This window comes from Heloderma suspectum, chromosome 2, assembly GCF_057233095.1.
Source record: "Heloderma suspectum isolate Gila_16-S chromosome 2, 16-S_ref, whole genome shotgun sequence".
Taxonomy (NCBI): domain Eukaryota; kingdom Metazoa; phylum Chordata; class Lepidosauria; order Squamata; family Helodermatidae; genus Heloderma; species Heloderma suspectum.
This window is the reverse complement of record NC_139459.1, coordinates 157,000,901-157,027,359: the sequence shown is the minus strand read 5'-3', so window position 1 is coordinate 157,027,359 and position 26,459 is coordinate 157,000,901. Positions and strand designations below refer to the sequence as shown.

The window sequence follows — 26,459 nt, the reverse complement described above, 5'->3', positions numbered from 1 at the left end:
AGATGGGATAGTAATGCCTCATATCCTTTCTTGCTAGGTTGCTAGAAATAACCAAGAAATCATATTAAAACTAACGTCAAAATTAACAGTTAAAACAATAAAACAGAAAGAGCAAGACACTCTCATTTCATTTCTATTCCTGTGGCCTATTCCACTTCGTTTTAGAATCCATTCCTTGCTTTATTTGTAACTGGCATTTCAGCGTCGTCTTTCGCAGCTGCTGTTATTTTCTCTGACCTCTCGGCAGCTGCCTTTGTTTCCAGTGGATATCCCGGCAGCTCAAGCGAGGATCAGTTCCGCTGAAAGGAGCGGACTTCACGGCCTGTCGCCGGCTCATCGGGGTGGGTGCTGCCGCTGCGGGTCGAACTGCTCCTCCTCAGCCGGGAAACGGGAGGAGGCCGCACGAGCGTCGCTGCTGGGCCTGCGCCCGCCCTCGCTTTGAGCAGCGTTTCGTAAGAAGAGAGGCCGCGGCGGTGGGGAAAGGAGGGAAGGGAACGGCACGTCCTGGCGCGGCCATGTTGGGGTCTGCCGCAGCCGCCGGTGAGTGTTTGTGCTGCCTGACGAGTCGGCCCGGCTTAGAGTCTCGCCAACGCCGTGACCGACCTCTGCTCCGCTTGGGGAAGGCGGTCTGTAGCCAGCGCTGGGACAGAATAAAATGAAACGAGGGGCTGGGTCGGAAACAGCCTTGCTGCAGTCTAGGCTTATAGCAAGAAGCTCACTGACAAGTAAGAAGTATGTACAAGATTGCAGCCTTAAATTCTCTGACAGGGTTAGATTTAATTTAAGTAGTGCCGTCTCCCTCGTGTTTCTCTATAAGGTATGTTTCCCTTTTACTGGCTGACACCCCTTTCCTTTTTCTCCCACAGGCAAAGTTGTTAGGATTTTGGGCAAAAATATTTCTTCTGTTCTGCATGTAACTAAAAGACCGTATTGGGTTATTAACAGAAGGGTTTGCAGCATACCTCAGGAGGCCAGTCCACAGAGGCCAAAACCCACGGTTTCAGGTAAGCCAGAATAAATACATCTTCATAATTTGCAGCCCAATCCTAGGTATGCTTAATAGGAAGTCACATGGTGTGATCAATGCGGCTAACTCCCAAGGAAGCATGCATAGGATTGCAGCCATAGGCTGTGCAGAGATAACAAGGTATTGGTGGTGTTTAAAAAAAAATAAGAATGGGAGATAGTGTTGTAGAGCTATTATCGGCGATTACCCAAATCCATTTCTTCCTGTTCCCTGTCTCACTCATAACTTTTGGTAGTGCTTTAAGACTAAGAAAGCTGAGAATATAGCTATAGGTCCAAGCAGCACAACTGGAAATTGAATGTTCGTATTGGGTAGTGAGCTCCACCCCCAGTAATTTTCTAAGGGCACAGTCCTATGCATGTTTAGACAGAAATAAGTCCTACAACTCCCAACTCCTAGCCAGTCATGGCTAAACATGCATAAGATTGCACCCTAACTGTCTCACACCCCAAATTAGACTCATTGTTTCAGTATGTGGAAGAGTGGGTTCTTTTCTAGATTAATGCAGATATAGTCCCTAAAACAGAAGGGGGGAAATGCAGTTTCCCTTAGGCATGAAATTGATTAGACCAGAGTGTTGGACTGGGACTGAGGAGGCCTGGGTTCTAATCCCCACCCAGCCATGAAACTCACCGGGTGACTTTGGGCCAGTCACTGACTCTCAGCCTAACCTGCCTCACAGGGTTGTTGTGAGGATAAAATGGAGAGGAGAATCATGTACACCACCTTGGGCTCCTTGGAGGAAAAGGCAGGATATAAATGTAACAAATAAAATTGACAATTTCAGCATTATGGGACATGGTTGTGACTGGAAATTAGGAACAGGAATCATCAACTTGCTTCCTCAGCAATTTAGCTTTCTGTTTCCTTTCATATCTTTTAAAATCTTTGGTTTACATCTTTTAAAATCTACCAGAACTAGATCAGTTGCTCCATATAAATTGTCTGAGCCTTCCTGATTATCCTACTAGCTTTACTTTCATGTGGAGTCTTTCTATTTGTTTTCCTTTCCACATAAACTTCCAAAAAGCTGATGATAGTCTAGCATGTTTGACTTAGAGTAGTAGTTGTGGGAGACTCCTTCCTGCGTGGGATTGAAACCCAAGTATGTCGTGAACACCCATGGACTCGCCAGGTATGCTGTCTCCCAGGAGGATGGATTAAAGATGTGACTGAAGGGTTACCTACATTCATAAAGCTCGCTGACATGTATCCCTTCCTTCTCATCCATCTGGGAACAAATGATACCGCCAAGCGGAGCTACAAAGAAATCACGTCAGACTTTGAAGCTTTGGGAAGGAAACTCAAGAACTTTGGGACCCAGTTTTCTCATCCATCCTTCTAGTAGTTAGAAGAGGGATAGAAAGGAAATGAAAAATACTCCGGGTGAATGACTGGCTACGGAGGTGGTGTCGACGCGAGATATTTGGATTCTGGGACCATGGGCTATACTTCCTGGAAGATGGACTGCTGGCAAGGGACGGGTTGGACCTCACAAGGGCTGGGAAGAAGGTGTTTGGCCACAGCATGAAGAACTTCATCAGGACTGCTTTAAACTGAATCCTACGGGGGAGGGAGATGCAAAGTTGGGGGTAACAATGGATGAAGGCTTATGCACTACAACAGAGGGAACAGCTCTAATAGCGCCCAATAATAGTCTTTAAAAAAGGTAGAAAGAAAGCTAGACTCTAAAGCACATGGTCTTCGATGTCTATATACTGATGCCCAGGGTATGGGAAACAGAATGAACCTGAACTCTTAATATAGGAGGGAAATTATGACTTGATAGGTGTACCTGAAATTTGGTGGGATGACTGCCATGACTGGAATACAGCAACTGAAGGATATAACTTGTTCAGAAAGAACAGAAGGAAGAGAAAAGGAAGTGGAAACTCACTACATGTTAAAAATACATATCTCTGCACAGAAATACAGGAGGATGAGCGTGGTAGTCCCAGCGAGAGCATCTAGGTTAAAATAAATGGAGCAAAGAATAAAAGGAACATGGTGGTCGGTGTCTACTACTGTCCACGCAATCAAGGAGAAGACAAGGATGAAACTGTGAAAAGCAAAAAGCCAATGTTTCAAGGAAGCATGATGTAGTAGTAATGGAGGACTTCAATTTCCCCGTTATCTGTTGGGAGAAAAATTCTGCAAAACATGGCCCCTCCAAGAAATTCCTGACTTGTGTTGCAGATAACTTCCTCCTACAGAAAGTGGAGGAAGGAACTAGAGGATCGGCTATCCTTGGCCTGATCCTAACCAACAGAGATGACTTAGTGGATAAAGTAGCAGTTACGGGAACTCTCGGGGAAAGTGACCATGTTATACTTGAGTTCTTGGTTCTAAGGGAAGCAAAAGCCAGGTGTAGTCAAACGCGTACCCTGGATTTTAGGAAAGCTGATTTTAATAAACTCAGAACAATGATAAGTAAGGTGTCATGGCAAGCGACTCTAATGAGAAAAGGAGTCCAAGATGCGTGGGAGTTCTTTAAAAAGGAAATTCTAAAGGCTCAAGTACAAACCATTCCAACAAGAAGAAAAGGTGGAGGACAACAGAAGAAGCCAACGTGGCTTCACAAAAAGCTTAGAGATGACCTGAAAACAAAAAAGGGCACACATAGGAAGTGGAAGGAAGGAAAAGCAACAAAGGAAGGGTACAGGCAGGTAGCACAGAATTGCAGGGATGGCATCAGGAAGGCTAAAGCTGAGAACGAGCTGAGGTTAGCGAGGGATGCTAAAAGCAACAAAAAGGCTTTCTTCAGCTATGTGCATAGTAAAAGCCAGAGGAAAGAAATGGTGGTTCGGCTATTAAATAAGGATGGCAAAATGGTAACAGATGACAAAGAAAAGGCAGAAGTGCTCAATTCCTACCTCAGCTCAGTCTTCTCCCAAAAGAGGGTCTATGACCCCCCCAGCAAAGGCGAAGTACAGGCTGAAGAGGTAGGACTGCATGTTGGAACTGATAGGCATATGGTCAAGGAACACCTCATTACTTTGAATGAGTTCAAATCTCCAGGGCCAGATGAAATGCACCCTAGAGTAATAAAGGAACTGGCAGAAGAACTCTCAGAACCACTGTCTGTTATCCTTGAGAAATCCTGGAGGACAGGTGATGTGCCAGATGACTGGAGGAGGGCTAATGTTGTCCCTGTCTTCGAAAAGGGCAAAAAGAAGGATCCTGGGAACTACAGACCAGTCAGTCTGGCATCAGTCTCTGGGAAAATTCTGGAGCAGATGATAAAGCAATCCATCTGTAAGCACCTTGAAATCAATGCAGTCATTACTCGAAGCCAACATGGATTTGTCAAGAACAAATCCTGCCACACTAATCTGATCTCATTCTTTGATCAGGTAACCTCCCTTGTGGACTGTGGAATGCTGTGGACATAATATACCTCGATACTTCAGCAAAGCTTTCGACAAAGTGCCCCATGATATCCTCATTAGCAAACTAGCTAAAAGTGGGCTAGATGGAAGAATTATCAGGTGGATCCACAGTTGGCTACAACATTGGACTCAAAGAATGCTTATCAATGGGACCTTCTGAAACTGGGGAGAGGTAATGAGCGAGGTACTGCAGTGCTCAGTCCTGATGTCAGGATCTGCTCAGTCTGGGAAGCTCTGCAGCTCTACCTAGGGGGCCAGACAGCCTGGCTCACAGTTTTTGCAGGATTAGTCCCTGGCTCTGCAGGTGTTCCCAAGGCCTCTAATGCAGACCAGCTGCGAGCCTCAGGGAGCCCTATAAAGAGCTTCCTCTTCCTTTCAAACCTTGCCAGGGCTACATGAGTCATCAAGTCATCGTGGTAGCAGCATTGTGTTCCGGATTTTTGCTATGCCTCGCTGGTTCTTGACCCTTGCCTGTTTGGACTCTGCTTTTGCCTCTGCCCCTGCTGCAAACCTGCTGGTAACTGACCCCTGCCTGTTTGGACTCGGCTTTCTTTTCTGGCCCTGCCGTGCATTGTTTGGGTCTGACCCTTGCCCAGGGAACCTCCGCCCACATCCATCCCTCCTGGTCCCCGTGTTCTTGCCAAGGATGCCTGCTGCCCACGCCCCCCGACTTGACAGTTTGCTGTGGCCAAACCTACGCCCTGACCAGGATTCAGAATGGAGGTAGATCTGCCAAACTCTGCAGGCCCAGGTCTCATCCTTCCCAGCCGAGGTCCATGCCTTGCATGTGGCTCCTGCAGGCCCAGCTCCAGCATCCCCGCCCTGTCGAGCCCCAGCCTCTCCCCTGCCTGAATGTTTCAGTGGCGAACAGAAGAATCTGTAGGGTTTCATTGATCAACGTCAGCTGTTGTTCCAGATGTGCCCGGGGGCCTACTGTACGCAGCACAGCCGGGTATATCTGATAGTGGGCCTATCAGGGGCTGTTCTGACGTGGGCCTCCCTCTGATATGGAGGCCGATGACCCTCGGTTGGCCAACCTGACTGACTTTGTGTGGGCCTTGGAGGGCATGTTTGGAGATACAAACCAGGCCCACACAGCAGAGCTGGCCCTCCAGACTCTAAAGCAGGGGCACTGGATGGTTGCTGAATATGCTGCTGAGTTCTGTTGCTTGGCGGCTGATGCGCTGTGGAATGTGGTGGCCCAGCAGTTCCATTTTCATCTTGGCCCGAACTCCACCATCAAGGATGAGCTGGCCTGAGGAGACCCCCCTGCTACGCTGCCAGCATTCATCACCCTCTGTGTCAACATTGACAGTCTCCTGAAGGAAAGGGAGGCGGAACAATATGATGGGTGAGTCCTGGCAGAACTTCCCCGGTTTGGGTCAGGGAACCAAGACACCCCCAACCAGAACCCATGCAGGTGGATGGCGCCCAGTGCCAGTTGACGCACACCGAGAAGTGGCGGTGGCGAGCCCTGGATCTTTGCCTCTATTGTGGCCCGGGGGGGGGGGCATTATGCTTCCACCTGCCCTGCTAAGGACCAGCACCAGGGAAATGGCCCACCCTGGCAGCATTAGGGGACCCCAGTAGACTTTCTCCTACTTCCAGCCCCCATTTTTTAATTCTGATCCAGCTTCTCCCGCAAGGCAGGCTTATCCATGGTAGACTCTGGGGCCTCCTCCAACTTTATGGACTTGTCCTTTGTGATGGATTTAGATATCCATAGTCAAGCCAAGCCCACTCCTGTAGCAGTGGAGGGGCTCGATGGTTCACCCGTCATCTGGGTCCCTTGAGATGTGCCCCTCGGTGATGCTGGTTCTACCACGCCTTGTTTGAGTCTGACCCTTGTCAAAGGAACCCCTGTTCTTCTCCCATCTCCCTCCCTCCCTCCCTCCCTCCTGGTCCCAGTGTTCTTGCCAAGGATGTCTGCCGCCCACGCCCCGGACCTGACACCTGGGCCCAGTGCTCTTCCACATATTTATGAATGACTTGGATGAAGAAAGAGGTTCAGGGAATGCTTATCAGATTTGTAGATGTTACAAAATTGGGTGGTATAGCTAATACCCTAGAAGACAGAAACAAAATTCAAGGTGATCTGGAGCGCTTGGCTGAAAACAACAGAACAAAATTTAATAGGGATAAATGCCAAGTTCTGCACCTAGGAAAAAGAAACCAAATGCACAGTTACAAGATGGGCAATACTTGGCTCAACACTACTACAAGCAAGAAGGATCTTGGAATTGTGGTAGATCACAAGCTGAATATGAGCCAACAATGTGATGTGGCTGCCAAAAAGGAAAATGCTGTTTTGGGTTGCATTAATAGAAATATAGCTTCCAAATCACGTGAAGTTCCCCTCTACTCAGCACTGGTTAGGCGTCATCTGGAGTACTATGTCCAGTTCTGGACACCGCACTTTAAGAAGGATGCAGACAAACTGGAGAGGGTTCAGAGGAGGGCAACAAAGATGATCAGGGAACTGGAAATAAAGCCCTGTGAAGAGAGACTGGAAGAACTGGGCATGTTTAGCCTTGAAAAGAGAAGACTGAGGGGAGATAGGATAGCACTCTTCAAGTACTGGAAAGGTTGTCCAGAGCGGAAGGCCAGGATCTCTTCTCGATCATCCCAGAGTGCAGGACACGGAATAGTGGGCTCCAGTTACAGGAAGCCAGATTCCGTCTGAATGTCAGGAAAAACTTCCTGACTGTTAGAGCAATATGACAATGGAACTAATTACCTAGGGATGTAGTGGGCTCTCCCACACTGGAGGCATTCAGGATGAAGCTGGACAGCCATCTGTCGGGGATGCTCTGACTTGGATTCCTGCATTGAGCAGGGGGTTGGACTCGATGGCCTTGTAGGCCCCTTCCAACCCTACTATTCTATGATTCCATCCAAAATACCATATGACACCCCCCCCCCCAAGCGCTGTTGTGGGGCCATAGGATTATTCCCTTAGTATCTTTCATTTTGAATAAGTCTTATTACCATATTTTGTAAGCAACAGTCAGTATGTGAGGCTTGCTGACATCAGAGCTTCCCTGCTTAAAATGTTTTAGTGACCAAAGTAAAACAGCCTCTAAACCCTTTGAATGATTGATTATTAAACAAGAAATTAAACCTGTAAGTGGATAGCTCAAGGACATTTCAGACCATATTTTCTGAATTTGTGAGTGTGTGGAAACATGAAATCACTTACTTAACCTCAAGTTGCAGCTTTGCTAATCCCACCATCGTGACAAATGTGTCTGCGTTGTCACCAGCTGCCAATTTTTTGTGTGAATAGCAGTACACCTGACTATGGACCAGTTGTGTTCAAACATAATAATTCGCTTGCTCAGTCATCTGAAGTTATCTACCAACTTGTGGGTAGCTTAACTCTGTTTGCTGCATTCTCATTCTGGAGGGTGTCCCAAGAGAGCTGTTGTTAGTCTGTTGGAAATCTTCAGGTTTGTGATCATGCCATTGAGCACTGAATGCAGGATTGAGGGAGCAATCCTATGGCCTCTAGAACGCCCCCTAGGAACCATACCATAACTCAGATTCCTGGATCTGTGCTCCCCACCCAGTCCCCCTCGCAGCTGGTGCGGAGGGAACCACACTGGCTGTCTCTCTGAGGTTGCAAAGGCGACCTCAGAGAGGGGGTAAAGGGGGTGTGTGGGTGGGAGGGAAGCCTGCATCTAACATATCCTGAGGGCTTCCCAACCTTCTTCCCTCCTGCTCCGATGTGCCCCAGCTAGATGGGCAAAAAAGCCCATCTAGCCAAAACGCCGAGTGGGGGGAGCGTGGAGGCGACAATCATCTCTGCTGCTCCTATGCTCTGCACAGGATGTCTGTAAGCCTCTGAGTTTGGAGACTTACAGGCATCGCCATAGGTTTGCACCCTGAGCCACTTAAGCAGCAGAATTGAGCCACTTAAGCAGCAGCAATAACAAACTATCTTCTGCTCTTAAAAGTTATAAACCCTGCAGATGTCTTGGCTGGGTGGGAATTCTAGTGGCTCAAACTAAGATGCCCAACTATTCGTTATTTCCTCTTTCCTTTGAGTCCATATTGCTCCACTTTAGGATGCCTTTTCTTTCCTCCCCACCCCTGCATCTACATGAGCAGTTGTTTTTTTAAATCCCCCACACTGTCAAGAAGGACACATCCTCCCAATTGTACAAAGGATGCAAATTGAGTGGACTTAATTTGCTATCTAAATTTGCAGATTCATTTCAGAATCTGAATTTTTTATGGCTGCGGTGTTAGCAAAATTTTGAATTTGGAGTTAACGTACAAGTGATATGAGGTAAGTTAGAGTTGGCCTGCTGTAAAAATGGAGGGATTTGGCATATCTCAGTCACTGTTTCAGTATGTAAGGGTGCAATCCTATGACCGCTAGACAGCGCCTAGATGGCCATAGGATTTTCCAGTTTATGGGAACTGAGCTCGGAGCCAGCGCTCTGAGCTCAATTCCCAGAAATTCATCTCCCCTCCCCCCTGCCTCATACGAGGCCTGGATTGTCCTCAGCTCCACACTCAGAAGAGCAGTGCAGAATGGCTCCAAAGGGGGCGTTCCTGGGGGTGGGGATGGGACTGCCGAAGCGCCGGTATGACGCTTCCTATGTGCCACCCAGCCTCCCCCCACTCCTGCTCTGAGGCCTCCTGGCTAGACAGGCTGTCTGCTGCAGATGCAGGGTGGCCGGAGCACAGAGAAGTTCCCCTCCGCACTCTGCCCGCCCTGCATTGGATAGTCAGCCGCCTCTGAGTTTGGAGGTGGCCGATTATCCCCATAGGATTGCACCCTGAGTCTGAAATCAGAGCTTTGTGTACTTAGTTCATGTTTTCAAAATTATATTCATATGAGATTCAGGCACAGGATGTCCTCCTTTCTGCCTGCTCAAAATATAGTGCAACGATATCCACAGGAAATAGAAACTTAAAGCACAGTCCTGTGCATGTTTGTTCAGCAGTAACTCCTAATTCACTCAAAAGGGCTTATTCCCAGGAAAGCCTGCATAGGATTGCAGCCACAATTTAACACCATGTTAAATTGTATATTATTCTTCCACTCCTTTGTTAAAAGTTGATATTTGCAATGATAATGGTACTACTGGTACCAATAGTATTGGTACTATTGCTATTTTATGCATTGGGACAGTGCCAGCCTTGAGAGCTGTTAGCAGGCTTAGTGTTCCAACGGGCATGCTGAAATACTTAAGCCTGTTGAAACAGGTTTGTTTTTTGGTGTCCAATATTTTACTTGTAATTTTTTTTTATCTTAACCTTTCTCTAAAATGCTCAGGGTAGCATACATGGGCACCCCTTTTATTTATGACAGTAACCCTGTGAGATAGGTGGGAGGGTGAGAGGGGTGGAGGCAAGGTCACTCAGTAAGCCTTATGGCTGAGTGAGTTTTTGAATCCAGCTGTCCCGTGTCTAAGGTCCCAACATTTGAACTACTACACTTCACTGGCTTTTGTATGCTTCTTCTTTGCTTGCTACAATGCACTTGTCTTCATTTTGTTTTTTTCAAAGCTGCAAGAGATGATGCTTTCATTTAAAAGTGAGTCTCATGAATAATGGAATCATTTGGCCACCTCAGGCTGCCTGAGGAGAATGTAACCTGCTCTCCATTCATTTCGAACCCAGATACCACTTTTGTGTGTCAGGCGTATTTATGAATCAAATGAAACCAATCTTTCATATTCAGGCCAGGTCCTTTAAGATTGGCATAGAGGGGAGGACTTTGACAGGAACAGCTTCTTCAGCCACGGCAGCACTGATGGAAATCCTCTCATCTTGTGAAATTCAGTGCTTCTAGAATTCATATCTCCTAGCTAAATACTCCCCTTCATGGATCACTGCCTTGTTGTGGTGAAGGGGCTTGCGTAACTCAGTGAAGCCATATGCTATGCCATGCAGGGCCACCCAAGATGGACAGGTCATGGCGGAGAGTTCTGACAAAATGTGGTCCACTGGAGAAGGAAATGGCAACCCACTCCAGTATTCTTGCCAAGAAAACCCCATGGAACGTATCACAAGGCTAAAAGAGATGACACCGGAAGATGAGCCCCTCAGGTCAGAAGGTGTCCAATATATTACTGGGGAAGAGCAGAGGGAATTTCCAAGTAGCGCCAGAAAGCGTGAAGGGGCTGGGCCAAAGCCGAAAGGACACTCAGCTGTGGATGTGTCTGGTGGTGAAAAGAAAATCCGATGCTGTAAAGAACAATATTGTTTAGGAACCTGGAATGTCAGATCAATGAATCAAGGTAAGCTGGAGGTGGTCAAACATGAGATGGCAAGATTGAACATCGACATCTTGGGAATGAGGGAACTAAAATGGACAGGCATGGGCAAATTTAATTGAGGTGACCATTGTATCTACTACTGTGGGCAAGAATCCCTTAGAAGAAGTGGAGTAGCACTCATAGTCAACAAAAGGGTGGGAAAAGCAGTACTGGGGTACAATCTTAAAAATGATAGAATGATCTCAGTACGAATCCAAGGCAAACCATTCAACATCACAGTAATTCACGTCTATGCCCCAACCACTGATGCCGAAGAAGCTGAGGTTGATTGGTTCTATGAAGACCTACAACACCTTCTCGAACTAACACCAAAAAAAGATGTCCTCTTCATCATAGGGGATTGGAATGCTAAAGTAGGAAGTCAAGAAATCACCGGGATTACAGGCAAGCATGGCCTTGGTGTAGAAAATGAAGCAGGACAAAGGCTAATAGTTTTGCCAAGAGAACATGCTGATCATAGCAAACACTCTTTTCCAACAGCACAAGAGGCGACTCTACACATGGACATCACCAGATGGTCAATATCGAAATCAGACTGGTTATGTACTTTGCAGCCAAAGATGGAGAAGCTCCATTCCGTTAGTCAAAACAAGACCTGGAGCTGACTGTGGCTCAGATCATGAGCTGCTTCTTGCAAAATTTCGGCTTAAATTGAAGAATGTAGGGAAAACCACTAAACCATTCAGGTATGACCTCAATCATCTCCCTTATGAATATACAGTGGAGGTGAGGAATAGATTTCAGGGATTAGACCTGATAGACAGAGTGCCTGAGGAACTATGGACGGAGGTCCGTAACATTGTTCAGGAGGCAGCAACGAAATCCATCCCAAAGAAAAAGACGTGCAAGAAAGCCAAGTGGCTGTTTGATGAGGCTTTACAAGTAGGTGAGGAAAGAAGGGAAGCGAAAAGCAAGGGAGAAAGGGGAAGATATACCCAACTGAATGCAGAGTTCCAGAGAATAGCAAGGAGAGACAAGAAGGCCTTCTTAAATGAACAATGCAAAGAAATTGAGGGAAACAACAGAATGGGAAAGACTAGAGAACTCTTCAAGAAAATCAGAGAAAATCAGAGATCTCAAGGGAACGTTTTGTGCAAAGACGGGCATGATAAAGGACAAAGAAGGCAGGGACCTAACAGAAGCAGATGAGATTAAGAAGAGGTGGCAAGAATACACAGAGGAACTATACAGGAAAGATCTTAATGTCCCTGATAGCCATGATAGTGTGGTCACTGAACTTGAGCCAGACATCCTAGAGAGTGAAGTCAAGTGGGCCTTAGGAAGCATTACTAACAACAAAGCTAGCGGAGATGACAGTATTCCAGCTGAGCTATTTGAAATCCTAAAAGATGATGCTGTTCAAGTGCTGCACTCAATATGCCAACAAATTTGGAACACTCAACAGTGGCCACAAGACTGGAGAAGGCCAGTTTACATTCCACTTCCAAAGAAGGGCAATGCCAAAGAGTGTTCGAACTACCGTATAATTGCGTTCATTTCACATGCCAGCAAGGTGATGCTCAAAAACCTATAACCTAGGCTTCAGCAGTATGTGAACCGAGAACTACCGGAAGTACAAGCTGGGTTTCGAAGAGGCAGAGGAACTAGAGATCAAATCGCCAACATTTGCTGGATCATGGAGAAAGCAAGAGAATTCCAGAAAAATGTCTATTTCTGCTTCATTGACTACACTAAAGCCTTTGATTGTGTGGATCACAACAAACCCTGGCAAATTCTTAGAGACCACCTTACCTGTCTCCTGAAAAACCTGTACGAGGGCCAAGAAGCAACAGTAAGAACCGGACATGGAACAACCGTTTGGTTCAAAATAGGGAAAGGAGTACGACAAAGCTGCATATTGTCGCTCTGCTTATTTAACTTATATGCAGAGTACATCATGAGAAACGCCAGGTTGGATGAATCGCAGGTTGGAATTAAGATTGCCGGGAGAATTGTCAACAACCTCAGATACGCAGATGATACCACCTGAATGGCAGAAAGCGAAGAGGCTCTAAATAGCCTCTTGTTGAGGGTGAAAGTGGAGAGTGCAAAAGCTGGTTTGAAACTCAACATTAAAAAAAACTAAGATCATGGTATGTGGCCCCATCACTTCCTGACATTTAGAAGGGGAAGAAATGGAAGCAGTGACAGATTTTATTTTCTTGGGCTCCAAGATCACCGTAGACGGTGACTGTAGCCATGAAATTAAAAGACGCTTGCTCCTTGGGAGGAAAGCTATGGCCAACCTAGACAGCATAGTAAGAAGCAGAGACATCACCTTGCTGACAAAGGTTCATATAATCAAAGCTGTGGTTTTCCCAGTAGTAACGTATGGCTGTGAGAGCTGGACTATAAGGAAGGCTGAGTGCCGAAGAATCGATGCTTTCGAACTGTGGTGCTGGAGAAGACGAGTCCCCTGGACTGCAAGGAGGTCAAATCAGTCAATCCTAAAGGAAATCAACCCTGAGTGCTCATTGGAAGGACAGATACTGAAGCTGAAGCTCAAATATTTTGGCCACCTAATGTGAAGAGAAAACTCCCTGGAAAAGACCCTGATGCTGGGAAAGATTGAAGGCAAAAGGGGAAGGGGACAGCAAAGGATGAGGTGGCTAGATAGCATCACCGATGCAATGAATATGGACTTGAGCACACTCCGGGAGAGAGCGGAGGACAGGAAGGCCTGGCGTGCTATGGTCCATGGGGTCATGAAGAGTCGGACATGACTGAACAACAGCAACAAGCTAAATAATAGGCACAAATACAAAAGAATTATATTACACAAATATAAAAGATAGCTGTACTGAGCTTGTTTCACTGTCAGAAAGAACATCTATAAGAACTTTGAAACTAAAACCTGCTGCCTGAGTTTTGCTTTTTCCCTTGTCTCTCCCAATAACTTTCCTTTTTGTGTTGTGTCGTTTAGATTGTAAGCTTGAGTGCCACTTTTTGGTAGAAGGGTGGGGTATAAATCAAATAAATAAATAAATAAATATTACTACAGGGGTTTGTGATGCAGGTAAGGAAGAAGGGTCAGATATTGGGCTGGTTTCCACAATCAAGACAAGCCATGGAGGCTTGTTGTGAGCTGTGGCATGTGCTAGGTGCAGTTTGCATAATCACCGCCTGGCTGTGGCCTATTTTGTTGTTCGAACCCAGGTGGCATGGCTTGTTGGAGGGTTAAACCCTCAAATAAGCCTACAACAGCCCATGGGTTCCAGCTTACAGTTGCCTAGGACTGCAAGACTTTGGCCTCATCCATCAGTGGGAGCGGCCATAGCTTAGTGGTAGAGCAGATATTTTGCATGCAGAAGGTCTCAGGTTCAATTTCTGGCATCTCCGGGTAGGGCAGGATAAACTCCTGCTTGAAATCTTGGAGAGCTGCTGCCAGTCAGTGTCAACAATACTGGGCTAGATGGACCAAGAGTCTGACTCAGTATAAGGCAGCTTCCTATGGATCAAGGGATATTGCAAGTCTGCACCTCCTGCCTCCCAGGAAGAACATCATGGTAAGGGGGAAACCAGTGTGGCCCCACACATCAGCCAGAGAGGGACCAGCTGCAGGGAGCTCACTTCACCCCTCCATGCCAGAAAGAACACAAAACTCCAACTGACATTTCCCTGGGACTGGCCTCATCCATCAGCCAGAGAACCAAGGGCCACTGGGAGGCTGCACCCCCTGCTTCTCAGGATAATCTCAGCAAGGGGGAGACCGTCCTAGTCCCCAGAGAAGGAATAGCTGCACTGAGCTTGTTTCACTGTCAGAAAGAACATCTATAAGAACTTTGAAACTAAAACCTGCTTTCTGAGTTTTGCTTTTTCCCTTGTCTCTCCCAATAACTTTCCCTTTTGTGTTGTGCCTTTTAGATTGTAAGCCTGAGGGCAGGAACTGTGTTGTTATCAATCTGTGTAAGCCACCCTGGGGGACTATTTTGGCTGAAGAGCGGGGTAAAAATTCTATAAATGAATAAAATAACTATTTATGGGAAATTGTGTCACACTAAATGCAAACGAACGATCAAGCTAATAAAAACCCTGCATAGATATTAAAAATGCCAACAAAGAAAAGCAGCATTAACAGTGAGCCCAGATATAAGAATGTCCTGAAACCTAACAAACTGTTTCAACAACTGCCTCCCCCGTATCTTGCATGGGGCACACGTGCACACCATGCCACCCCAAACACTAGGGGCATTTCCGGAATCTTAAACTGCCCCCCTCCTGGGCTACCACTGCCATACCCTGATGGCAACCTGAATACCTTCTCTTCTCTGCCCCCAAAGTTCCTTTCAACAGCAGCAACCTTTTTAAGACTTCGGGGACTGAGGGGTGCGGTAAGGCAGCTAGAAACAGCTAAGGCTGTCGTGGTAGAAAAGTTGCCTCCTAGCCTGATGGCTGTGCAGCTACATCCTGCTCAGCCATCATGATCCCAGTATAAAATGCATTAGCTGCAGGGAAAATGGTATTTTTCTGGGTAATGAAGTATTCCATTTCCCTCCCCACACAAGAGAAGGGAAGATGACTAGATTCCCTGCAGAAAGGAGTAACAACCATATATGCTTAAATCATTGGAAAGGTCCTAACTGTGTCTGTTTAAGAGCCATGTACAATAGTAACGATGGGAACTTTAATGGCCTCCTTTGCTGTGCCAAGCCTGGTGATGTCCCAAAGGATGCCCTTTCTTGTTTAAAGCAAGCTGGAATCTGGCGGGTGCTCAAAACAGCTCAGCTAGACCTCTCTTCAGGTCAGTCTTGCTGAGTGGATTTTTTAGTGTGTTCTCCTGGTATTGCTTTTATTCTGTTGATTTGATTCACTTGTTTTTCCATTTATATTGTGGATTAAGGGCAAATACATTTTAATTTACTGCACCTGCTTGTCTTGCCTGCACTTGCTTCTTTAACTCTTTCCCTTTTAATATAACATTTTCCAGGTGACCAGCACTTTGTATCCTAAGTGAGTTAGAGGATATTTAATAGGAAAACCTTCCAATCTGCAGGCTAAACACCAGACATTTTGCTATCGGTGTATCTTGCCTGGTCAAGAACTCTCTAATCATTCAAACATGACACAACGGACAAAGCGTTTTACCTACGTTTTACCTAAATTAAAACCAAATATAGCAGTTCTGATGGAGCTAATTGGCTGTGCTGCCAGAGATCCCAGTCCTGATACCGCCTTTTGAACAAGATCTTTGGTTCTCGGGTGCTGCATTTTCTCTTCCATGCTTTCTGCAGGCTTCTCCTACAGAGTCCCAGGATATAAGCCGTCCAACTGGGACAAGAGAGTCTTGATATGGACAGGCCGTTTTAAGAAAGCAGAGGATATACCTGAAACTGTGTCGTAAGTTCAGTTGTCACTATCAGACTAAAGAATTTTGTTGCTTAAGTGAAATGGATGCTAGAAGTTAAAAAGTATACATTTTCCACTTTGATAAAATAGTGGAGACTTAACATGATGAGATGAACACATTCTGGAAATTTTGAATCCATGAGAAAAACATTTTTCCTGGGTTTTTCCCCAGGAAAAACACACAGACATTTTGGGGAAAAATTGAAATATATATCTAATACTGATATATTTTACTGCTTTGACAACATAAAATGCAACATTTATAAATTAGCATATAAAATTCCACCATTTGACATACTTATGACATTTACAGAGCAATCCTGTGCATCAGAAGAGCCCCTGGGTGGTGTCCAGACAGAGTAGACCAGGGTATTGAACGTCTTGCAGCTTGAGGGCCAGATTCCATTTCGGAGAAGCTTTCAAGGGCTGCACTCCAGTGCTGGGCAGGGTGAAAGGCCAAAGGGAGTGGGGCCAAGATTCCAGCATATTTTAGCTGAAAACTCTGTCTACCAGTAACTCAGCCTTAGGAGAGGCATTTCAACCTTTTAGAATGGGAAAAAGGTGCAAAAGCCAGGAAGCCACCAAATGAACAGTGGCTGGGGGAAAGGGTGGGGCCAGGGAAAGGGGCCACCGGGGAGCCTCTGGAGGGCTGAATTGGGACTTCAGACAGGCCAGTTTTAGCCCTGGCCTAAGATTCTGCACTCCTGGAGTAGACCTATTGAAATCCATGGGGCCTACAGTAGCCATGAACAAACTGCCCCATTGATTTCAGTGGATCTACTCTAAGCATCACTAAGGGCTCCTAGTGCCACCGTTGGACTTCTACTTTAAAGGACAAGCAGAATTTCTGTGTACTGCCCACATTGTCAGGGGAAATTTCTGCAACCTGTCTACACCAGTAAGCGGAAAGCTCTTCCCTTCCTTCACTGCCTCCCCCCCATGCTCTTTGTGTTGAAGTGGGTTTTTTGTTTTTGTTTGTTTCTTTTAATCCAGAATTGTGCAATTCTGAAAGTCTGAAAGTTCCCTCTGTCACTTTTGCTTTGTTTTACAAAGCAAAGGTCACAAAACATAGTTATTCCAGCCAACCCCCCTCCCGTCATTTTAGTTGCCCTTTTCTGCACCTTCTCTAGCTTTACAGTATCTCTGCATTTTTGAGATGCAGTGACCAGAATTGTGCATAGTATTCCAAGAATGGTTGAACCATTGCTTTGTATAAAGGTATTAAGATATGGGCAGTTTTATTTTTTTATCCCTTTGCTAATATCCCTAACATGGAAGTTCACTTTGCACTGCCCAAAGAAAGGAAGAATTAGCAAGTAGAACATCTCAAAAAGAGAGGGCAGTCCAGCAGTCAGAACCGAAGGTGGTTGCTATTAGCATTTTCTATCAGGTCCCTAATCTTAGATTTGCACCAGTTAGTACAGTTTTTAACACCACTCCTTAAGCCATTGGTTCTGTTGGTCAGTAGACAAGCCAACCTGCAGTGGTGTGGATTTGGCCCAGCTCTCCCTGGACAGTCCCAGCTCTCGTCAGGGTTCAGTCCTCTCCATGTGCCATGCAGTGAGAGTGAGCAAGCAAGAAGGTACCAACTGCACCTGCCTTTCGTGGTTCACATACTTTCTCTGAGTAGCCCCACTGGCTCCAGTTCTCCCTGCTGTGACATCCAGAGAGAGAGCAGACAGAGGTAGGAGGTGCATCCTCCTCCTGTTTACTTGCTCCTCTGCTCTCTCCCTATGGACAGTGCAGCAAACCAGACCTCACCATTGCACCTCCGAGAGTGAGAAGGTAGGCAGTTGGATGTTGTGGCACCTATTATACCTTGTAACTACAATTAATTTGCCTGCTTTTGTGGGCATGCAAGCAGCACCTTCCCCGCCCTCTGAATCAGAGGGGGGGCGAGGAGTTCCTCTACATGGCACAGGGCAGGGGAATGAATACACAAACTTCCCAGGGACTGCGGCACATCAGCAGTGGCTTGTACTTCTGGGCCCTCCACAGCTGCCTGACAGTACTGACTGTTGAAGCTGGACCTGATTCTGGTCGCCCCTTCCCAAAGTTGATGTTACAGACCTTGAAAAGAGTAACAAAAATCATCATGAGGTTGGAGCATCTTCATTATGATAAAAAGCTAAAGTGTTTGGGACTTTTTAGTTCAGAAAAGATAATGAAGGGTGGGACGTAATAGGGGCTTATAGGTCATAAATGATGTGGAGAAAGACATTTGTCCATTTCTCATTCTCATGTAGACCTTGGGATCACTGAACAAAATTGAATAGCAACAGCTTAAGAGCTGACAACTACTGTGAACTTGAGGAATTTGAAACCCCACAGTATGATGGCCACTGGCTTAGGTGATATTAAAGCAGGAGTGGGGAACCTGTGGCCATCCAGATTTTTTAAAAAAATATTTTTATTTGCAATATAACAAGAAAGGGGGAGGGAGAACCCTTTCAAAAGACAAAAAAATAAAGAACATGATGTACAAGTATATCCATTTATAATAATAGTTCACAACACCATTCATAAAAAGAAAAGGGAAAAAAGATTTGACACTTTTGCTCAAACACATTATTTACAATATTTATATACCACTCCACATCAGAAGATTTCGGAGCAGTGAACAACACGGTAAAAGAATACAACAGGTTAAAAGGGTTGAAACATTTTTTTAAAAAAGACAAACCCCAACAAAGTGGAATTTAACAATTCCACTTCAGGAGGCACCGGAAGGAACACAAGGTTGGCGCCTGTCTGACCTCTAAAGGCAGGGAATTCCACAGGAAGGGGCCCACCACACTGAAGGCTCTTTTTCTGGTGGACTCCAACTGGGCCATGGGTCCATGTGGAACCACCAGGACCATGCCCTCTGATGACCTCAGTGACAGGGCAGGTTGGTTAGGAAGGAGGTGCTCTCTCAGGTATCCTGGTCCCAAGTTGTTTAGGGCTTTGTAAAGGTAAAGGTGTCCCCAACCAGTCGTGTCTGACTCTTAAGGTGTGGTGCTCATCTCCATTTCTAAGCCGAAGAGCCAGCGCTGTCCAAAGACGCTTCCGTGGTCATGTGGCCGGCATGACTGAACACCGAGGTGCACGGAACGCTGTTACCTTTCCCGCCGAAGCGGTACCTATTTATCTACTTGCAATTTCTTGCTTTCGAACTGCTAGGTTGGCAGAAGCTGGGACTGAAGACGGGAGCTCACTCCGTCACGCGGCATTTGGGTCTCAAACTGCTGTACACTAGTACTAATACCTTAAACCTGGCCCAGTAGCGAATAGGCAGCCAGTGCAGTTCCCTCAGCAGAGGAGTTACATGCTGAAAAGGGGCAGCTCCCGACAACAGCCGAGCTGCTGCATTCTGCACTAGCTGCACTAGCTCCAGCTTCCGGAGCAGCCTTAAGGACAGCCCCACGTAGAGCGTATTGCAGTAATCCAGTCTTGAGGTTACAAAAGCCTGTACCACCGTGGTCAAGCTATCCCTGTCCAGGAGAGGCCTTAGCTGGCAAACCAGCCAAAGCTGGTAAAAGGCACTCTGAGCTGCCACGACCAGTTGGGCCTACAGCGACAGTGATGGATCTAGGAGTAGCCCCAGACTACAGACCTGATCTTTCAGAGGGAGTGCAAACCCATCCAGAACAGGCAATGAGCCTATCTCCTGGACTCGGGAACTGCTCACGCACATGGCTTCCGTCTTGCCAGGATTCAGCTTCAGTTTATTGGCCCTCATCCAGCCCATTACTGAGTCTAGGCACTGATTCAGGACTTGCACAGCCTCTCCTGATTCAGATGTTACAGGGAGATAGAGCTGCGTGTTATCAGCATACTGGTGGTGTTTAGCTCCAAATCCCCTAATGACTGCTCCCAGTGGCTTCGTATAGATGTTAAACAACATTGGAGACAAGATGGTACCCTGCAGCACCCCATAGCTCAGTTGCCAAGGGGCTGAGGCATAGTCACCCAATGTTACTCTCTGAAATCGGCCCCATAGGTAGGACCAGAGCCACTATAACACAGTGCCTCCAATACCCATCCCACGGAGTCGGTCCAGGAGGATACCATGGTCGAAGGTATCAAAAGCCGATGAGAGATTGAGAAGAATTAACAGGGTTGCACTTCCCCTGTCCCTCTCTCGATAAAGGTCATCCATCAGGGCGACCAAGGCTAATTCAGTCCCTTAACCAGGATGAAACCCAGATTGAAATGGGTCTAGATAATCAGTATCCTCCAAGAGTGCCTGCAGTTGGTCTGCCATGACCCTCTCAAGTACCTTCCCTAGAAAGGGGGTATTTGCAACTGGGCGATAGTTGTCTAATACCATTGGGTCCAGAGTGGGCTTCTTCAAGAGTGGCTGCATCACTGCCTCCTTAAGGACAGCAGGGACCACCCCTTCCCGTAGGGAAGCGTTTATCACTCCCTGGACCCACCCAGTCATACCCCCTTGGCTAGCTTTTATTAGCCAGGAGGGACAGGGATCAAGAGGGCATGTGGTCAGTCACATTATTGCAAGCATCTTGTCCACATCATCAGGCCATAACAACTGGAACTGATCCCACAAAATCGGGAAGATGGTGGTATCAGACACCTCAACTGGTACTGCACTAACAGCATCAAGTTTGCTGTGGAGACAAGCGATTTTGTCCTCTAAGTGTAATGCAAAAAGGTTACAGCGGGTCCTTGACAGGGCCAGGGCCCCATTTACTGGGGAAGATGTTAACAACCGCCGGACCACCTGGAAGAGCTTGGCTGGACGGCTACTTGAGGACGCAATGGAGGCAGCAAAATAAACCTTCTTTGCTGCCCGCACTGCTACACAGTAGGCATGATTATGCACTCTAGAGCATGCTTGGCCATCTTCACTTTGAGTCTTGCACCATTTGCGCTGTAGCTGATGTCCAGCCTGTTTCATTGACCGCAGCTCCCCAATATAATGGAGCAGAATGGGCTCCACAGTGCCGGAGAGGGCACTCAGTGCAATCAAGTCGATGGCCCTCTGCATCCCACTGTTCCACAGTGAGGCATCGTCTGGATCACCAGCTCTCCCCACTGGAAAATCCCCTAGAGCATTCAGAAATCCATTGGATTCCATCAGTCTCCTGGAGCAGACCATCCAAATAGGTCCCCCACCCTGCAGGAGGAGAGTAATGCCTCAAGTTCAAATCTCACCAGGAAATGGTCTGACCATGACAATTGGGTTACTTGGACTCCCCCTCCCCAATCTTCAGCCCACCCAACTCACAACTTAGAGCAAAACCCAAATCTAGGGTGTGCCTTGCTTCATGTGTTAGGCCGATGACAAACTGAGACAGCTCCATGGTTGTCATGGAGGCCATGAAGCCCTGAGCTGGAACTCCAGAGACAGCCTCAGCATGGAAGTTGAAGTCACCCAGAACCACCGTCCTGGGTTCCTCCAACACCACTCTCAAGACTGCCTCTGCCAGCTCAGTCAGGGAGGATGCTGGGCAGCAGTGTGGCCAGTATACCAGCAGCATCCCCAGTCTGTCTCTCTGGCCCAACAGCAGGTGCAACCCCGCAAGGCCTGCTCCAAGGTGGAGTGGTTTCCTGGTGCTGGAGATGGAGGTTCTGTGAACCACAGCGACTCCCCCGCCCCTGGCCCTCCAACCTATGTTGGTGCTGCACCAAGTTCGCAGGTGGGCGGAGCTGAGTCAGGTTGACTCCACCCAGCTCACCCACCCAAGTCTCAGTAATACACGCCAGGTCGGCCCTCATCCATGATAAAATCATGAATGAGTGTGGTCTTATTGCAGACCGATCTGGCATTAAATAGCTGCACCGCAATTAAAGAAGCAGTCCATATATAAATAAGCATCCGAATGAAATTGATGATTATAGGATATCTGTTCAAATGTAGCAAGAGCAGTAAGATCGTCAGACTATTGAATGATAGATGGTGGGTGTTTATCCTTCCAAGCTTGAAGTAGGAGTCTTTTTGCAGCTGTAAAGGCTCTCAAAGTCCATTTTTTGTGTCCATTTGTTAAACCCCACATCACAAGAATATAATTTAAAAGTGCACAAACATCTGCAATTATCAGATTTTTCAAGAACAAAATTTATACAGGCAGTGACTTCCAACCAGACAGAAGCCACCACACAACATGCCCACATCATATGCCTCAACAAGGCACTATCTGCTAGCTAGCTTCTTAACAAGCCTCTGTGGTATCCAATATATGTGAGACATCATTTTGTTGAAGTAGACACTTTTAAGTCTACCAAAACAGTACATATGGAAGGTAGGGAAACTTTCCATTGATTAGGCTGTATAGAGCATTCTAATACCATATTCCATTCCTCTCTAACATTCTGAATATCCACTTTATTATAGTCCAAAAGACATTTATAAACAGCTATTGTAGGCTTAGCAGGAGGGCAAACAGCAGAGGAGGGCTTTTGCCTTTCTGCCCTGCTTCCAGTCTTCTTGGAATGATCTGGCTGGCCACTGTTGAAAACAGGATGCTGCACTAGAAATGGTTGCTTTGATCCAGCAATCCTTGCCCTATGTTGGGTGGTGCCTGTGGACAGGCACCTACCATGCCCCTCCCCCCCTTTAAAATTAACACATTTTCTTATTGGCAGCTGGGATTGCCACAAAATAGATATCTGTTGGTGCTGAAAATTATGTGTTCAAAGGAGTTGTTTTAGTATACTGGGGCTCAGACCCCACCTCTGCCTTGTACTTAGTCTTTTGGGTAGATTACTTCTCCTTTGACATGCCTCCCAATGAGCCATTTTGTAGTGATGCCTAGGGCACTTTCTCAAGTTGCCAAATATACCCATGGCCCAAAAGGTTGCCTGCCCTACATTCTTTACATAGCATCCCATCGAGCAGATCTTTTCTTGGCTTTCCCATTTCCACCCTCAGGGGTGGGCAACTTGTGGCCCTCCAGATGTTTTGGCCTACAACTTCCATCAGCCTTAGCCAGCAGCCAGTGGTGAGGGTTGATGGGAGTTGCATGCCAACACTAGTGGAGGGCCATAAACTGTCAACCCCTGCTTTATGTCAAGAAAAATCTGTGATCTCATCTTGCCTCAAGGCATGTTGGGGAGGCTCTGCAAATACTTTGGTAGAATGCATAGTGCATTTGATTGCCTCCCAGGCAGATAGATGTAGAGATCCAAATTTCCAGAAAATGTGAAGGTGGAGGTGGTTGGAGGTGGTTGGGGGTGGTGGTGGTGGAAAACTATATAGTACTTAATTTTTTAGTGCTCTTTACAGATCCTAAGTCACTTTGCTACTTTAGGAACATAAAATATATTATGGTTCCTCATAAAATCATTAAAATTAAAAATATTTAAAAGTAAATTTAGTTGGTAAATTTGTAATTATTGAATTGTACTTTTAAATTTAATATACCAAACGTGATGGTTTTATGAGAAAACCAATACATTTTAGGATCCTATTTGACATGGGGGAACTTCAGAAAGTAGTCCCTGAAGCATTTGGATCATCCTAAAAGCCAGAAAAAGCAGGAAGAGCTGGAAGCAGAGGAAGGCTGGTGTACATCATTTGTTATTGTGGAAACGATTGGGGTAGAGTTTAGGGAAATCTGGTCTGAAAGAAAAGCCATTAAGAGCTTATTTAGCCAGGGAAGATGCTTTTACCAATTGTAAAGGTAACCAAGCATACGTAATTTAACAACTGTTAAACAATCTCAACCTATTATTTTGAAGAGTTGACATTTTATTCCCTTCTGTAAAAAACCACCCTAGCTTTTGTTCATTTTGAAAAAAAAAATGTACTCATGATTATGATCAAATGTACTGATTAGGAAAAAATGACTTGGGCACGTCTGCCTTTGCCTTCAAATTTCAGTATAGAGACCACCCTTCAGCTGGATTTCTTCCTTTGATATTTCTCTGTTAGCAGACTGGCAAAGCAATGCAAACACCTGACAACATTATGTTTGCTCTTTAAAGGTTTGAGATGGTAGATGCAGCGAGGAACAAGATGCGTGTGAAGATCTGCTACCTAATGATTGCCTTGACAGTTTTGGGTTGCTTAATTATGGTTATTTCAGGGAAACAGGTGAGTACAAAACAGCTAACGGAGAGAGAGCGGGAACAAAAGAGCTAATGGAGTACGGCAACAGTTCTCTTAGGAAAAATAATTAAATAACAAACTGGCAGTACTGGAGAGAGGAAAGGACTCCTCTCCTATTGAAGTAAACTGGGAAATAAAATATAGTCCACCTAAGGGTGGGGGAGACAAGGAAATTGGGAACGAAGTCAGGAAGGATGAGAATAGAAATTTTTCCTAAATTTCAGAATTCAATGTGTTGTAAAGTTAGTCAATAGCTATAGGGAAAAAACAGCTCTCCTGAATACTCAAAAGCACTATATAAATGGTTATTATCCATCATCATCAACTCACAGTTCAGAATTAGTAGCGGAGAGACTTGTGAAGCTGAAGCATCTTATTAGTCAGAGATCTGGCTTGCACAATCACAGTGCAGTTAATAAGCCACAGTGGCTTGTTAAACCTGGTATTACCTTCGCTGGCACGGCTTGCCATGTCGTCTGAACCTTGGCAACATGGCTTGTTTGAGGGGACAGCAACCCTCCAATAACCCATGGGCTGCCCCCCACCCCCCAGCCATGCCAGCGAGGGTAAATTAGGGAAATCTGACTGGCCTGCACAGTGGGGGAAAGAAGCCACTGCAATCATGTGAACCAGCCCGTTATTTCAGTGTTCTAATTGAACAGCCCCATGACATGATTACTGTTAATGAAAGCTTCTGTGATCTCTTATTCTGCACCCTTTGTTATTCTTGTGCAGGCAGTTGGACGGCATGAATCCCTGACAAGCCAGAACATGGAGAAAAAAGCTCGCTGGAGGGAGGAAGCAGCTCAGACTGCCTCTGCCAAGCCATAGTCTATAGGAAGTGCATGAGAGGAGAAGGCACAAAACCGATTATCACTCTTCTGTTATGGAGGAGCAACTTGAAGAATGCATTAGTTACTTTTTCTTATTCTCTTACACCATTCAGAAATAATTATTTTGTAGTTATCCTAATGTTTCAAGCCTTCATGGGGTCTCCATATTTTGCTAGCATCAAATAACGGTTTCGTCTGTCAGGAGGCTAACTCCCAGGTATTAAATCTGTTCCTTCAGTTCCCCTATACTGGATGTAATTAAAACACTCATGTAACCTGTAAAACACACATTGCCCTACCCATATGTGATGGATAGGCTTATATAGGGTCTTGAAAACTCACCTTGAGTGGTTAATTACATATCTAGGATTTTAAAAATAAATTGTTAGCACAAGTGTGTGTGCTCTCACTTTGATCCAGTTGTGCAAATATTTTAAAGCAGAAGTAAAGAAATATAAGTACACTATTGCTTTTTACACACACACTGTGCCTTTTTTGCATGTTAATCTCTAATCATTATGGTTACCTATTCTGGTGATATCATCCCCTTGTTGCTGATCTTGATAATCTCAGGCACCTTTCTTGTTTCAGGGAATTAGCACATGTGAGTGAGCTTTAGTGCAGAATAAGTGCTCAGAACCCAGAACACTGAATGGTGGAAGTCTCACAACTGTAGTGTCATTCCTGTTTTTGGAGCAGGATGTCATGATGGATTTTTTAGTTTTGGAATTGATTAGTCCCAAATATCTACAGCCTGAGCCTATGCAGATTTGTTTTTTAAAGGAGTAGGTCCCACTTCATTGACTGGAATTTAATTTCAAATAAAATATAGGCTTGTAATTTTGGGGTGTTTCCAGTCATCATGGTAAAAAAAAAAAAAACCCACACAGATTAAACCTGGTTGAGAATTTAAACACAGAAAAATACTTGCTAGCTCTACAGAACAAGCTTATTTCTCATTTGCAAGAAAGTTTTACCAAAAAGCAATCAGTTAACTAAAAGGTGGAATTAAAACTACTTGATGCCTTATAAACAGCAAGATCACTCCTGGATGGCCTATGGATGGAGTCTTACTTTCACCGACAAGTAGCACTTTTTAAGCGTAGATCTCAGCACTACTGCCTCCTTTTAAAAAGAAGATAGGCTGTATTATTGCCAGTTCCCTGGAGTACTTATGCTAGCTTACTGCAGAGATGACACCATATATTCCCTCTACAGAGGGTTATGAACAACTGGTGTCATTTGAAGAAGTCTTTTTTCTCTCTTTTGTATAGCTTTTAGAATACTTCTGAAAGTAACTTGCTCACCGAATCAGTGAGACTTGGTGTGCCTCACCTTTATAATCGACACAGCAGTGGAGTCGAGCCCTGTCATGTGAGTCCAAGCAGACCTAGCCTGGGCACTTCGGTAACTGGTGAACAAAGATGGAAATGTCGTACCAAATACGCTTGCTGAATAGTGCTACTGCTAGGAAGTGATTTTCCCCCCTATTTCCTGGTTACAGGCACAAGGGGTGGC

At 45.8% G+C, this 26,459-nt stretch overlaps 1 protein-coding gene across 2 annotated transcripts; it reads left to right on the top strand.

Moving 5' to 3' along the window:
* Positions 1–509: 509 nt before the first annotated feature.
* On the top strand, positions 510–25,839 carry FAM162A (family with sequence similarity 162 member A). Of its 2 annotated transcripts, none has more exons than XM_084835300.1 (5): positions 510–540; positions 867–1,004; positions 15,941–16,046; positions 23,985–24,093; positions 24,844–25,839. In XM_084835300.1, the coding sequence occupies exons 1-5, from the start codon at positions 516–518 to the stop codon at positions 24,937–24,939; spliced, it is 474 nt and encodes a 157-aa protein (XP_084691426.1). In that variant the 5' UTR covers positions 510–515; the 3' UTR covers positions 24,940–25,839. The 2 variants fall into 2 exon arrangements, with proteins under 2 accessions (XP_084691426.1, XP_084691425.1); XM_084835299.1 differs by having other exon boundaries at positions 510–725.
* The last annotated feature ends 620 nt before the right edge of the window (positions 25,840–26,459 follow it).